Source organism: Polyodon spathula, chromosome 16 (genome assembly GCF_017654505.1).
Source record: "Polyodon spathula isolate WHYD16114869_AA chromosome 16, ASM1765450v1, whole genome shotgun sequence".
Taxonomy (NCBI): Eukaryota; Metazoa; Chordata; class Actinopteri; order Acipenseriformes; family Polyodontidae; genus Polyodon; species Polyodon spathula.
This window is the reverse complement of record NC_054549.1, coordinates 28,854,010-28,870,444: the sequence shown is the minus strand read 5'-3', so window position 1 is coordinate 28,870,444 and position 16,435 is coordinate 28,854,010. Positions and strand designations below refer to the sequence as shown.

At 39.5% G+C, this 16,435-nt stretch overlaps 1 protein-coding gene across 4 annotated transcripts in view; it reads right to left on the bottom strand.

Annotated features, from left to right (window-relative positions):
- LOC121329019 (dedicator of cytokinesis protein 3-like) overlaps positions 1–16,435 on the bottom strand; it is a 212,002-nt gene that overhangs the window by 143,647 nt on the left and 51,920 nt on the right. For all 4 annotated transcript variants that reach the window (XM_041274211.1, XM_041274212.1, XM_041274213.1 and 1 more), the window contains one exon: positions 15,459–15,499. In XM_041274211.1, coding sequence (XP_041130145.1) covers positions 15,459–15,499 — 41 coding nt within the window. The remainder of the gene's footprint in view (positions 1–15,458; positions 15,500–16,435) is intronic.

Here is a 16,435-nt window from a genome sequence, read left to right as displayed (position 1 = left end):
ATGATTGTCAGGAGTGATTTATTTCACTGGACCATTCCCCTTTTGTTCACCACCTGTACACTGATTTCTACTGTATGTGTAATACTTGAGGTTGAATTATAGCAGGCAGTGGTAGAAATGGGGACTAGGTGGTTTACTCACCAACCCTACCATTAGGACAATCACCTTTTTTCCCCACATACAGTATAACTTGCGTTGGATCCAGCCAATGTCATTAATGACTGGAAAAGTAATTTGTTTCTGATGACCGTTTGCTAAGGGAATAGAGTGGGTCTGCATGCAATGAGGCATAGGACAAACTCATCAAATCAAACAGCAGTCGTCTCTATAGACTGCTCTGTCAAAAGAGAGTGCAGAGATAGAGAGAGAGAGAGAGAGAGAGAGAGAGAGAGGCGTACAGCTAGTGCATCAGGTTATAGCGCTATGTTTGGTTTTACCAAAACCTAGAATTTCAACAGCGATTGTAATGATGAATATAGATACAGATATGGGTATTTGGCTGGGAAAGGGTTTCACGTGGGGTGGGATACTCTTAGATAATCTAAACAAACTGGAGGCAACTGCTGAAACAGAGTGTGCTGCAAGTTGAGCACAAGGAACAGCTACCAAATACGGTTATTGTATATATGATTTGCATTTTATATTTAACATTCTAATTGGTTAACATGTGTCCTTTTAAGTGCATCATTAAGTCTTAAGATGCATTCTGATGAAAGCACTGTCCATATTCAAACTTATTACATGACAGTGGTAAAGCACAAAAGCTAAGGAGCAGTGTTAACTGATCCATTATGTTGGCTTAAATCACCTTGCACCAAAAAATGTGATTGTGAAAATGTGACCTGTAGCTAAATGAAGCCCACCTCTATTAATGAGGAAAAGGTATTTTGTAAAGCAGTACAGGAGGCAGTCAGCAGTAACGAAGCATCCCAATGTAGGTGAATCTTGGATTGAAGAGAGTAGACTACCGTCATGTAATGAAAAGCATTTCACAAACTTTAAGCTCTTAGCCACACCGTTTTTTAAGTTTTTTAAATGTTTGACCACACGTCAAAGGAATTTAAATGCTTCTAAAAGCTTGGTGCATTATCTCATACATTCATGGATACAGAAGTAATTGCCTGCTGAGCTCCTACCTTCAGTTTAAGGCCCATTTCTTATTAACAGTAAGTCCTATTGGCCTGGAGTAACCAGGAGCCTGTCAGACCAGGTGCCTGACCCACCCTGTCTGAAACTGCAGAAAGCCAGTTGGCTTTGGGTATATCCACATCCAACCAATGCAGAGAGCCCCCTGTAAAGGGCACTGTTGTAGCTTGTCAGATATTTAACTGTGAGCAGTTTTCAAAGCCTCAGCCTAGTCATTCAGCATTGTATCACTCAGTGATTTTAACCATCATAGTCAATAAACCATGTGCTATGGGCTTCATCAGGGCATTTTTTTATTTTCCCATTTCATGTTCTGTGCCAGTACCAAAATTCAGCACTCTGCCGAGCTAGATAAGTCACAGCATGACTGAATATATTGTAAGTGACTTTATGCCAGACCTGTATTTCAGAATATCTCAGGGATGCAATCTGCACAAAAACAGAATCAATCAAGTGAGAGTCTATTTAGGCATATTGTATGGCCTGTAAAAACGTAGGAAGCTTAATTTTGCTCATGTTGTATAATTGGTAAATCAACAGCCATTGCACAATACTCAAATGCATTATACTTGAGCCAGTAGGAGGTCAACTCTTTCTCGTTCTTATTCACACTGCAAGGTACATTTATCCTCTAAAGAAATGTATAAAGCTTTTTATAGATACACCATCATCCAGGTTGCCATAGCAAAGTAGTGGGCACCCATGTCTATTGCCATAGCGCAATTACATTTCTATTCAATGTTTCACTTTGCAAATCAGTTACATTTTTTTCTCTCTCCACTTTACCTGCTTATCTTTCAGTATATTTTTACCCACCAGAGTTCAATCTCTCGCCATCTTACAATCCCATCAGCAAACACTGATCAAAAAATGAAGAATTTCAATAGGGTAAAACAGGCAAAAAAACAAAATTGATACTGTAGCGTTCATCTTACAATCACCCTTGCTCTCCCATTCTTTCCCATCAAGGAAGTGAGAAGTCCACCCTTGTACAGCTGCTTCCTAGATCTGATATGACCAGAATCCCGGGTGCTTAGGATGCAGGCATAGTGGTGCCTACCCATGAGCCCAGCACATAAGAGCCATGAATAGCCTGCTTATCCCTGAATGTCTCTTCCTCAGTAGCATTGAATCCCTGGCCACCCAATCCAAAAGTACCCAAGCAAACAAATGTAGCTTGTTTGATATAAGACAAGATTAAGGGTGTATTTAAGGGATATGTTTAGAGGCACCAGTGTTTCCATCTGGCAACTTTTAATGTGTATTTGGAAGCAACATATTTAAATAAGTTCCAACCAAATTTTATTACTTACTGACCGTTAGCATTACCTGTCATACTTTCCACTACTCTCTTGATAATTGTGTAGATTGTGCTGCCCTGCTCTGTGCTTTTAACCAGCAGGAGCCAGTTGACTTATTACAATCCATTGATGCTGCTGCTGCTGCTGCTGCTGCACATTTACTTCAGCCAAGGAGAAGAGCAGTCATGACTCACATCAGAGACAGTGAGCAGCTTAAAATACCCATAAATAATAACTCAATAACAGATAAACCAAAATTGGGAGATTAGAAAGCAGGCTAAGAACTGCCCGCACCACTCCTGCTTTTGTTAGAAAGCAACTTACAGAAGTAAAAAATAAAATGTCAGTTTGGAATTCTGCTGCATTTCCACATGCTTGTTTAGTTAAAGGTGAGTGTTACATTGAAAGGGGAAAACAAGCTGAAATAATAAAGGCAAAGTGAAAAAAAAAAGAATCACTGTAATAAATATACACCTGTTGCCAAGCACCAACCTAAAAGCTATTCTTTTTTTGACTACTTTAATATGAAATAACATTGGTAAAATATTTGGTTCCAGTCCGGTCATTTAACACAATAAAGTTTGCCATTTTAAATACACATTACAGTTTCGTTTTCCAGGTTGAACCACTATGAAACCAATCATATTCAGTCAAAATGGCTTACAACCAAAAAATTACATATAGGGTTACTCTTCAATGACTTATAAATACACCAATAATTTACTATCCAATTTATAGCAATAACAACAAAGTGTCATATTCAAACTGGAAGCAGTAATCCTGTGTGAAAATAAACAAACAAACAAATAAACAAATAAATAAATAAACATAAAACACAATTGTATTACTAAAGAAAGAAGGGGGTATGATGCAGCTGAAAGAATTTCCAAATAACTGTGCAGCCTGTTTGCCCAGAAGTAAAAGAAAACAAATAAATAAATAAAAATATTTAACAGGACAGCAAGTTGTTCACAGCCTGAGGAACAAAAACTCACTTTCTTCAAACACATTGCCTGAGACTCAGATTTGCTCTTCGCTTTTTTGATGGAGACCTTTTTTACATAACACAAGATACCACAATGAATTATTTATGAAATTCAAGCAAACTAAGTTTATGACATTGTCAAGGCCATTTCCATTGTATCCTTTTGGAATGGCCTGTCCCAGGGTTGCAATGATGAAGTCAATAAAAGAAGGGTCAGTTTATAATAATAATAATCTTTGTTTTTATATAGTGCCTTTCATAGTGGACCACCATCACAAAGCACTTTACAAGATACAAGACTAGGGTTTGTGAACCATGGATCAGCTGTAGAGTCACTTACAAGAGCATTTCAGCCAAAAGACAGAGCACAAGGAGATTAAGTGACTTGAACCGGGTATTTCCTGGTTACAAGCCTCTATCCTTAACCACTGGACCACACAGCCTCCATGCATATTCATCAGCTACTTACTGTAGGTTATAGCAAACATGTTTTCATTTTAAAAAGTAAAAGCTAGTTTTAGAAGCCTCCCAGAGTCTTTGCCTTATTCTTAGAACTACTGGCTCAAAGCATGTCAGAAAAGAAGGAAAGCAGCTGTTTGGTTTGTGAGTGCCCTGACATACATTTCACAAGCCCCCCCCCCCCCCCCCCCCCCCCAAATTATAATTAAACTAGCATTGCTAATTAATGAGCTTAATTATGACTGGAGATGCAGGGGGTCTCTCATTCACCAATTATGCTTTACTATAGAAGCAATGTTCCCTGAAACACACCTTGTTGTCAGTCACGCAGGATAGCAAGTGCACAGTGGAGAACCACTGTCTTCTGGTTTTTAGTTTCAGATATTATTCACCTAAAATTCTCAGTAGTTTCTGTATCAGCTGTGTTAAACCTAAATAATGTAACCAATTAATCACCAGTAATACAAGTTCAGTTTCACACTATTCCTACAGAAAACAAATATTGGCCAGACTGGGTATGCGAGGGCTAAATTGAATAACAAAATCTAAATAATTTACAGAGGAATGGACAAACAAAAATGAATGGAAAATTCATTGATTTTGTTTTAGAGGAAAATGCAAACCATTTAACTGTGCTGTGCTTTATTTTGTAATTGCAAGTTCTCTATATGGTTCTAAAAGGAGTGGAAGAATTCAAATTATATTAGAACTGCCACTGGTTGGTGTATATTCAGTCTGGTATAAAACCTTCGGCTTTTGTTTGTGTATTTATTTCAATCACAGCCGCAGTGCAGACCTTTCAGAGCCTGTCAGCTCTACAGTACATACATAATGCTGTTACAGTTACTTCAAACAGCTACATATTGTTGCTGCCTCAAGTAAACATGTAGATGTGTGGGTATGTGAACTGTAATGTTCTATTCCAACACTGAGCCTGAACTAAGTTATCTGGGCCCTGTTTGCTTGTTGTTTATCAGTTTTCTCACTTTATAAAAATGCCTTAGGTTACCACAGTCCACTAGTCAAATTAGTACCAGACAGGTACTGCTGCAGAAAAGGTTGAAAATATTATTAAAAACGGTCCCGGTTATTGAAAGAAATGACAACAATAATGTAAAGGATACCCAGTGGGCAGCCTGACCAATTATTTAGTTTAAAAGTTAAGGGTAATGTAAGTTGTAATGCTGCTTTGGGCCCACAGTGCTTGCGGGGGTGATGGCAAGTAACAGACAGGAAATAGAACAAGCAAAATATTCCTGTCAGACAGACTGACAGACAGTCAGTGGAGTTGTTTTCTCTGCCACAAGAACAAATTATTTACTCTAATGAGCAAGAATTAATCTCCAGGAACAGCACTGTCTGTGCTGCTGCCCGGCGGGAAATGGATAATAAGAGAAATTTATCTTCAAAAAAGTGGAACTTAAATAATATTTTCATGTGTTCCAATTTTAGATCTGACAGTTTATAAACCAGTTTTTATTATTTTTACTTATCCTGGTGTGTTCACCAGGTGCTCATAGTGTAAGCCCTCCAGCAGAAGTTATTAATGCAGTAAGGAAGTGGACTAACCAATGTCCTCAACCCCAACAGGGGTGGTTGAATACTTTCTTTTGAATTTCTGTATAAAACCATATAGGACCCACAACTCACAGTTTCAACTAAAAATTACAAAACATCACAACTTCCAATTGAATACAGTTTTACTGTGGAGTGAGAGGAACATTTATTTTTTCACAGTTTTTGGCCATTGAGATTATAGAATAATTGTTTCCGACTCAATTGTACATTCTTTTGGATGAATGGCAATCACGCCTGGGCAATACTGTACAGCGGGTATGCCTTGGCATCAAAGCCAAAAGCTTCTACTGCTGAGCCGTACTGTTCTTGTTAAAGAATGTAGCAATCAGTCATTTGTCATTTTAAAGTGAGATTTTCAAACCCATGTAAAGCGACGTGAATGAATGTCAGACCTGCCAATCAGACTGTTACATCACAGGGGGAGTGCCTCACAGACCAGCTGCTTTTCTGAGATGTTCATTAAAAACTCCTCATTAAAACCTCAAAGATCAATAAAAAGAGAACTTTCATTGACACCAGCACCAGTACAGAAGATCAGGCTCCTTTCCCTGACTGCTGCGGGCCAGCAGAAAATCTTCACGGATACACTCAGAAGACTAAAAAGAAAAAATACAGCATTTCTGTGCGTTTTTTTTTTTTTTTTTTTCCAGTTTTCCCTCAATGTATTTAAACCAATAAAATGCACCTCAGTAATTAACACACAATAATGATCTCCAGATGTTTCCAGATACCCTAGAATGGGAGAAAGTGCACCCCAAAGGTATTTCTACCCACCACACTGCATTCTCAATTAGGGGCACATTTATTTTAAAAAAAATGGCTCTTTAAAAACTGAAAAAGTGAGGAAACTGGTTTGGTGAATGTATTTATTAATCAAAAAAATAATACACTGAACAGGCAGCGAGTGAATTCTTTATTGAAAATAAATAGCCCCAAACTGTGTTTGCTAGTATTTTAAGCAGCTTTTCCATTTAGTTAAACTTACTGCTGTTTCAAGTTTCATGCCAGCACAAAGGTGTGTTTTAAATATGACTTGCAAACACATACATTACTTCTCTCTCTCTCTCTCTCTCTCTCTCTCTCTCTCTCTCTCTCTCTCTCTCTCTCTCTCTCTCTCTCTCTCTCTCTCTCTCTCTCTCTCTCTCTCTCTCTCTCTCTCTCTCTCTCTCTCACACACACAAATCAGCTTCCACCATGTGAGAAAGCCCTGGTGCTCCTGTCTTCATCTTTCCAATCTGATGGAGTGGCACTGCTGTTTGAGCACCACATACATTCACATCTCAACCCTTTTAACAGGAAATGACTGCGTAGGAGGACGAGAGGGGGTGGATTATGCAAAAAAACAATGCTGCAGCAACAAAAAATATATGCATAATAAAGAGATACTGTGGACAGACATGTTTAAATAAGAGCACCACAGCAGAGAAATCTACCTCATACATAAAGGGTTCTTTAGCCAACCTCAGAAAAAATAAAGATATAAGAAACACATATAGATTTAAAGCTTGCATTTCAAGTGAAGCACATATTTAAAACATGGTGAAGGAAACTAGTCAGTGAAACATACATATGTCTTGTAGACAGATTACTATGTATAATTATTACTAAATCTGACACATGCAGTAGATTGCAAGTAAAAAAAATCCCTTAGGCATGAAACTCAAATTCACATCTCTTTCACCTATGACTCATGTGTCTTGTGTTCTCAACATCTACCCCAGTGGAATGATAGGTGCTCAGGTCAGGACTGAAATGTGTTTACAGAGCTATGAGGGAGAAGAGGTTTAGGTTTAACCCTACCATTGTAGTAATTAGGCTCAGGTCACTAAACATGCCTGCCAGGGATTTCAGAGTTCAGTCAGCATTACCTCTACAGAAGAAGACTCATGGAAAAACAACTACAAATAATGCAACATGCTTCTTGGCATGGCAAAAGCAAATGCCATGTTGTGACAAGATGGTTTTAAATAGGATTCGGTGCTTTTGGAATTATATTTATTAGGCTGAGATATAAGACAGCTTATGGCAGAGTGTCCGGCCCCTTTGTTTATTATTGTTTTGTATTATGATTTGTGTTAAACCGACAGCGAAAGCCGTCCGATATTATTATTTGTAGTAGTGTTATTATTATTATTATTATTATTATTATTATTATTATTATTATTATTATTATTATTATTATTATTATTATATTGTTTGACCGGATGAGCGAGACGATGTCCGTCAGGTTATTGTTTTTATTTTTAAATACCTTGTGAGGATCCTTATGTAATCTCGTGCAGACTTAGGCCGAGAGGTAATAAGGTAACTAATTAATAGCTAGTTAACCCCTCGGCCAGAATATAAAACCCTGCAGCTGCCTGCGCCTGTTAAATAAATATACTGAGCGCTACGGGTTTTGGCTTCTGTTCCTGGTTCAGAGGTCACCCCTGAAAAGCTACCCTTTCACGTCAGCTTCATTAGTGGGGCAGCCTGGCCCAGTTACTGTTAGATCCTGTGTAGGTTTTATTTAAAGAATATCTAAATAGTCTTTTGATGTCTTGGTTCATCTGTGGTCAATACAATACTTGTTTGGCTAACAGTGTTCCACACACACACACACACAGAGCTAAATTTGTGTGCAGTTTACTCCATAGCGAGATGCGCTTTTCTTTGACAGTGGCTTCATTTCCTGAGTAAAATATTGGAATTTTCTATTTTTGTACCTGCCCTTTACTGCTCATTGTATAGTAAATTCTGTACTTCAAATAGTATCTCCAGCATTATTTTTTTACATGATTAACGTCCCTGTGTTTCCTGAAGGTTTGTGATAAGCTTGCCAGTGAGAATATTATTCATTCTTTTGAAAAAAAAAAAAAAGAAAAATTTGAAAAAGGTTCCAATTGTTTTTTCGGACAATGCAAGCACAACTGACTTAAAATGTATTTACACTGTTCTTACTGTAATGTCATGCTGTAATTGTTTGCCAAGCGATTATGAAGGTATTTTAGTACTGTACCACTATATTCTGTTAAAAAAAATAAAATAAAAAAAGGAACACCAATGTTCTGAACAAGCTGAATGATACTAATTTAACCTCAGATGATTTCCATTTATTACTATGGTACTTTGCAGTTCAGTAACATTTCTGCATTCCCATAATTGCACTTGATTGCACAAAATATTAAATGTCACCTCCACTATAAAACATCATTAATGTAAAAACTGCTCTGAACTTACTTTCTGCTGTTATGTTATCATTGTAGCTGAGATCGGCAGAGACTCCTCACATTGCAAATGCATTACAGTGTTACTGTTAAAAACAGTTTTAGCAGTACATTAACACTGCAACCTGACAGTTATCAAAGACAGAAATGCACAAACATGGCAAATTTGAAGGCATATTTCTTGAAATGTTCATGCCAAACTGTTTTAATATGTGTTTATTAAAAGTAGGATACTGAAGGCAAGGCCAAAATATTTTAAATCGTTTAAAATGTAGAAAATACACATAGTAGTACAGCTGCTATTAGCCATGGATAAGAAGCTAGCAGAGTTAATCTCCAAATTATGTGTCACTTTAAAGCTAAAATGGCCTCATATAGCAAACGGTCAATGTATCCCATAACACTCTTGGTTTTGTGTGGGGCCAACTAGACAAACCAAGTTGGTAAAGTTGCTAACAGAGACCACAGTGCAATAAACTAAATATGGTGCGTTTAGACTACTTGAAACTAGTGAATCGTTTAGACAAGATTGAATGAAAGGGATCGCTCTCCTGTATGATGCACAGAACAGGCAAGCAACCAAGCCACTAAAGAACCTGGCTTTTCTTGTCACAGCCAATATAAGTAAATGTCTCTGTTCCTGCAGGAAACAATCTTTTGTCCTGGCTGTTGTAGTCATGCTTCACATTACATTTGGCTAATCAAATAATTAAAACTGCACGCTTTTATTTATGTATGTATTATTGTATACGCATATCAGTAAATAGAATGAATGGAATTATAGACAAACTAGGATCTGTACATAAATGGTCCAACTGGTTAGCTATAAACGAGGCAGTCTTCCCAGCGACAGCGAGTGGAAGCGACAGCAAGTGGGAGAAGTACAGCGTGGAAAAGTACAGAGCAGTTTCGAAGCAGAAAGGAGAAATTGCATCTTGAATTGCTTTAATCAGAAAACAGAGGACATTGGGGAAACACAGCCAGCCGCGTGTGTTTTTCTGATAACAAACAAGCTGAAACTCGGAGCAGCTGATTCAAATTCAGCGCCGTTTTGAGACACGGGCGAGGGGAGGAGCCGACAGCACAGCAGAACAACGCAGTTAAACGAGGCAGTCTTCCCAGCGACAGCGAGTGGAAGCGACAGCAAGTGGGAGAAGTACAGCGTGGAAAAGTACAGAGCAGTTTCGAAGCAGAAAGGAGAAATTGCATCTTGAATTGCTTTAATCAGAAAACAGAGGACATTGGGGAAACACAGCCGCGTGTGTTTTTCTGATAACAAACAAGCTGAAACTCGGAGCAGCTGATTCAAATTCAGCGCCGTTTTGAGACACGGGCGAGGGGAGGAGCCGACAGCACAGCAGAACAACGCAGTTAAACGAGGCAGTCTTCCCAGCGACAGCGAGTGGAAGCGACAGCAAGTGGGAGAAGTACAGCGTGGAAAAGTACAGAGCAGTTTCGAAGCAGAAAGGAGAAATTGCATCTTGAATTGCTTTAATCAGAAAACAGAGGACATTGGGGAAACACAGCCGCGTGTGTTTTTCTGATAACAAACAAGCTGAAACTCGGAGCAGCTGATTCAAATTCAGCGCCGTTTTGAGACACGGGCGAGGGGAGGAGCCGACAGCACAGCAGAACAACGCAGTTAAACGAGGCAGTCTTCCCAGCGACAGCGAGTGGAAGCGACAGCAAGTGGGAGAAGTACAGCGTGGAAAAGTACAGAGCAGTTTCGAAGCAGAAAGGAGAAATTGCATCTTGAATTGCTTTAATCAGAAAACAGAGGACATTGGGGAAACACAGCCGCGTGTGTTTTTCTGATAACAAACAAGCTGAAACTCGGAGCAGCTGATTCAAATTCAGCGCCGTTTTGAGACACGGGCGAGGGGAGGAGCCGACAGCACAGCAGAACAACGCAGTTAAACGAGGCAGTCTTCCCAGCGACAGCGAGTGGAAGCGACAGCAAGTGGGAGAAGTACAGCGTGGAAAAGTACAGAGCAGTTTCGAAGCAGAAAGGAGAAATTGCATCTTGAATTGCTTTAATCAGAAAACAGAGGACATTGGGGAAACACAGCCGCGTGTGTTTTTCTGATAACAAACAAGCTGAAACTCGGAGCAGCTGATTCAAATTCAGCGCCGTTTTGAGACACGGGCGAGGGGAGGAGCCGACAGCACAGCAGAACAACGCAGTTAAACGAGGCAGTCTTCCCAGCGACAGCGAGTGGAAGCGACAGCGAGTGGGAGAAGTACAGCGTGGAAAAGTACAGAGCAGTTTCGAAGCAGAAAGGAGAAATTGCATCTTGAATTGCTTTAATCAGAAAACAGAGGACATTGGGGAAACACAGCCGCGTGTGTTTTTTTGTGATAACAAACAAGCTGAAACTCGGAGCAGCTGATTCAAATTCAGCGCCGTTTTGAGACACGGGCGAGGGGAGGAGCCGACAGCACAGCAGAACAACGCAGTTAAACGAGGCAGTCTTCCCAGCGACAGCGAGTGGAAGCGACAGCAAGTGGGAGAAGTACAGCGTGGAAAAGTACAGAGCAGTTTCGAAGCAGAAAGGAGAAATTGCATCTTGAATTGCTTTAATCAGAAAACAGAGGACATTGGGGAAACACAGCAGCAGCCGCGTGTGTTTTTGTGATAACAAACAAGCTGAAACTCGGAGCAGCTGATTCAAATTCAGCGCCGTTTTGAGACACGGGCGAGGGGAGGAGCCGACAGCACAGCAGAACAACGCAGTTAAACGAGGCAGTCTTCCCAGCGACAGCGAGTGGAAGCGACAGCGAGAAGTACAGCGTGGAAAAGTACAGAGCAGTTTCGAAGCAGTTTGAAAGCAGGTTGACGGCTGCAGAAGAAACTAAACTTCAAAAAAAAAAAAAAAAAACCCTCAACATGGTCTTCAAGCCAGTAATCTGTGACACCTGCTTGATGTGGGAAATCCGAGAAAACCCAGCGGAGCTAAACCAAGTGTGCGTAAAGTGCCGCGCGATCCAGGATTTGCATAAACTAGTAAGCATGCTAGAAATGGAGCTGGAAGAAGTGAGACAGCAACAAGATCTTGAGGAACTGGCACACCCACAATTCATGGAAGTCTGCATCACCCCTAACAGACTGAAAGCCACCAGGGAGATAGAAGGTCAGAACAGCTGGGTTCAGGTAGGCAGAAGCAGGGAAAAAAAGAAACTTCGTCAAACACAACCACCAGAAATCAAAACAACCAACAGATTTGAGTCACTTCAGAATTTTGATGAGCAGAACCAACAACAAGAGAATGAAAGGAACAACATCCAGGACCCCATTGACAGTGGTGACCAGACAGCAAAAAGAAGGGAGGTCATGATTGTTGGGGACTCCATATTGAGAAACACAGCAAGTTCAGTTCGCAGTTTGGACCCCCTTACTACAACAGTGTGCTGCCTTCCGGGAGCCTCGGTCAAGCACATCACTGAGAACGTGGACAGGCTCCTAGAACGAACAGGAGACGACCCGGTAGTAGTCGTCCACATCGGTACAAACAACATTGGAAGAGACAGACCAAAATCCCTGCAAAACAAATTCAGAGAGCTAGGAAGGAAATTAAAAGAGAAAACCAAAACTGTGGTATTTTCTGGTATACTACCCGCACCTTGCAAAGGACCATATGGACAGCTGGAAATAATTAATCAAAACGCATGGCTGAAGACGTGGTGCACACGGGAAGGCTTCACCTATCTTGATCATTGGACCACTTTCTACAACGAGGACTATCTGTATAGACGGGATGGACTGCATTTAAATAACAAGGGAACTAGTCTACTTGGAGAAAAGATCCTCGAGCAGGTTCGGAAGCATTTAAACTAGAAAGGAAGGGGGGAGAAATCAACAAAAAAACAGAAGGGAGACCGCATCAAAACAAGAACAACAACTCAGGTAAGACAACCATTAAATGTATTTATCTAAATGCTAGAAGTATCAGAAACAAAATTCTAGAACTTGAAGCTACTGCACTAACAGGTAACTATGATGTGATAGGTGTTACAGAAACGTGGTTATCTGAGAGTGATGGGGACGAATATAATATTTGTGGGTATACACTGTATAGGAAAGACAGGCAGGACAGACGAGGAGGAGGGGTAGCGCTATACATAAGAAACAGTCTTGAAGCCCAGGTGTTAAACCTGGACAAAGAAAATAAAACCGAATCAATATGGGTCAGAATAACAGACAAAAATTCAAAAGGCATAATAATAGGAGCATGCTATAGACCGCCAGATTCAGACGGTGAGCACAATAATCTGTTATACAATGACATTAGAAATGTGTGTAGCAAAGGAGAAGCCATACTAATGGGGGATTTCAACTTCCCCCAAATAAAATGGGAAAACCCGGTGGGTAGCGCGAAGGACGAAATAGAAATGGTGGAAATGACAAATGACTGCTTCCTAACACAATTTGTGAAGGCACCCACTAGAGGGGAGGCATGCCTTGATTTAGTCTTTTCAAATAACGAAGATAGAATAACTAAAACAGAGGTCAGAGAACCACTGGCAAACTCAGACCACAACATGGTCTCATTTGAAGTGTTTTTTAAATCCTCAAAAGTAAAGACTAAAGCTAAGGTTTACAATTTTAGAAAAGCAAACTATGAAGGCATGAAACAGAGACTAACAGAAGTAGATTGGAGTAAAATAGAGAAAACACCCACAGAAGAAGGATGGTTGTTCTTCAAAAACGTAGTACTAGAGGCGCAAAACAATTATATCCCTAAAGTAGACAAATCTAAATGTAAAACTAAATTGCCAAAATGGTTTAATAGATCAATTAAAAAAAATATTCAGCGAAAAAAGGCACTTTACAGAGCATTAAAAAAGGACCAAAAAGAAAGTACACAGAAAGAGTACACAGAACTGCAAATGCAAGTCAAAAAGGAAGTTAGAAAGGCCAAGAGAGAAATAGAAATGAACATTGCTAAGGGAGCTAAAACCAATTCCAAAATGTTTTTCCAATATTACAACAGCAAGAGAACATTCAAAGAGGAGATTAAATGTTTAAGAGATACAAATGGCAAAATCGTAGAGGAAGAAAAAAAAAATAGCAAATATGTTAAATGATTACTTTTCACAAGTTTTTACAAAGGAAGATACTGACAACATGCCCCACATGTCATCCAGTTCCTATCCAGTTTTAAATAACTTTAGCATAACTGAGGCAGAAGTGTTAAAGGGACTAGGAGCTCTTAAAATAAACAAATCCCCTGGGCCGGATGAGATCCTCCCAGTAGTACTCAAAGAAATGAAAGAAGTAATTTACAAACCGCTAACCAAGATCATGCAGCAGTCTCTTGACACAGGGGTGGTACCGACAGACTGGAAAATTGCAAACGTAATACCGATCCACAAAAAGGGAAACAAAACTGAACCAGGTAACTACAGACCAGTAAGCCTGACTTCTATTATATGCAAACTTATGGAAACTATAATAAGATCCAAAATGGAAAATTACCTATATGGTAACAGAGTACTGGGAGACAGTCAACATGGTTTTAGGAAAGGGAGATCGTGCCTAACTAACTTGCTTGATTTTTTTGAGGATGCAACATCGATAATGGATAATTGCAAAGCATATGACATGGTTTATTTAGATTTCCAGAAAGCTTTTGACAAAGTCCCGCACAAAAGATTAATTCTCAAACTGAACGCAGTTGGGATTCAAGGAAACACATGTACATGGATTAGGGAGTGGTTAACATGTAGAAAACAGAAAGTACTGATTAGAGGAAAAACCTCAGAATGGAGTGTGGTAACCAGCGGTGTACCACAGGGATCAGTATTAGGTCCTCTGCTATTCCTAATCTACATTAATGATTTAGATTCTGGTATAGTAAGCAAACTTGTTAAATTTGCAGACGACACAAAAGTAGGAGGAGTGGCAAACACTGTTGCAGCAGCAAAGGTCATTCAAAATGATCTAGACAAGATTCAGAACTGGGCAGATACATGGCAAATGACATTTAATAGAGAAAAGTGTAAGGTACTGCACGCAGGAAATAAAAATGTACATTATAAATATCATATGGGAGATATTGAAATTGGAGAAGGAATCTATGAAAAAGACCTAGGAGTTTTTGTTGACTCAGAAATGTCTTCATCTAGACAATGTGGGGAAGCTATAAAAAAGGCTAACAAGATACTCGGATACATTGTGAAAAGTGTTGAATTTAAATCAAGGGAAGTAATGTTAAAACTGTACAATGCACTTGTAAGACCTCATCTTGAATATTGTGTGCAGTTCTGGTCACCTCGCTATAAAAAAGATATTGCTGCTCTAGAAAGAGTGCAAAGAAGAGCGACCAGAATTATTCCGGGCTTTAAAAGGCATGTCATATGCAGACAGGCTAAAATAATTGAATCTGTTCAGTCTTGAACAAAGAAGACTACGTGGCGACCTAATTCAAGCATTCAAAATTCTAAAAGGTATTGACAGTGTGGACGCAAGGGACTTTTTCAGCCTGAAAAAAGAAACAAGGACCAGGGGTCACAAATGGAGTTTAGAAAAAGGGGCATTCAGAACAGAAAATAGGAGACACTTTTTTACACAGAGAATTGTGAGGGTCTGGAATCAACTCCCCAGTAATGTTGTTGAAGCTGACACCCTGGGATCCTTCAAGAAGATGAGATTCTGGGAGCTACTAACAACCAAACGAGCAAGATGGGCCGAATGGCCTCCTCTCGTTTGTAAACTTTCTTATGTTCTTATGAGAGAGAGAGAGAGAGAGAGAGAGAGAGAGAGAGAGATTATAAAAATCTTACCTTTACTGTGGGTTTCTTGGTGGAAAAACCTCTGTACCATCCTGCAAATTAAAACAAATCATGTTTTAATTCAGTACTATTAGAACAGTGGCTTAATAAGAGTAAATCTAAATGGCCAACCATTATTTGGCTACACTGAACTGTGTCAAAAAATAAATAAATTTAAAAAAATCAAGGCATGGTAAAATCTGGACATTTTTACAAATTCCACATCAGTTTGGCAAAACATTGATGTTACTAGCTTCATATACATCATTTTCTGATGTAACTTTAAGAGCTCCTAAATGCAGAATGTGTTTCTTGATGGTTGTGCAACATATGCACTGTGAATCTGTAAATGCAAAGTAAATGCTCTCTGCTGCTGTTCCGTCTTACTTGGGCATTATCAGCAAATTAATATTTTATAGATGAAAAAAGATAATAATTGTTCAATTATCCATTGTAAGGAACTCTCCCTAGAAATTGACTGAGTGGAGTAATAAACACATGACTAGAGATAAGGCTTATCAGGGGGAACTGTTGCCCAGAGTGTTGAAAAAGTGACAGACAAGAATGCCCCGTAGGCAAACAAGAGGTTTCAACACAAGAACAATTTTCCACTACAAGGTGAAATCTGCAGTCAATGTGTGTTTTACTAAACTTAAAAACATTTAGACAATGTTGACTCTGGTCTGCCATTTTATTTGGTGTGGATTCTGAGGGCACTTTTGACAGCTCTGAAGACCGTTATAGGGGCAATTACTATTCTTAAGCATGTGAACCTGCATTAGCCAATCGGGAGTTTCAATCAAACAATCTGAACGGAGTCTGGCTCTGTCAGCACAGCAGACAGCCAGTTAATTTCTGAACCTGGATTAATCTGGACCCAGGAAGCTCTTGTATCTTTCCAGCAGTTCTTCACGTAGCATTAGTTTCAATATTTATAGAGGGAGCACAGAGAGGGACATGTCTTGACATTCATAATCAGTTTTCACCAG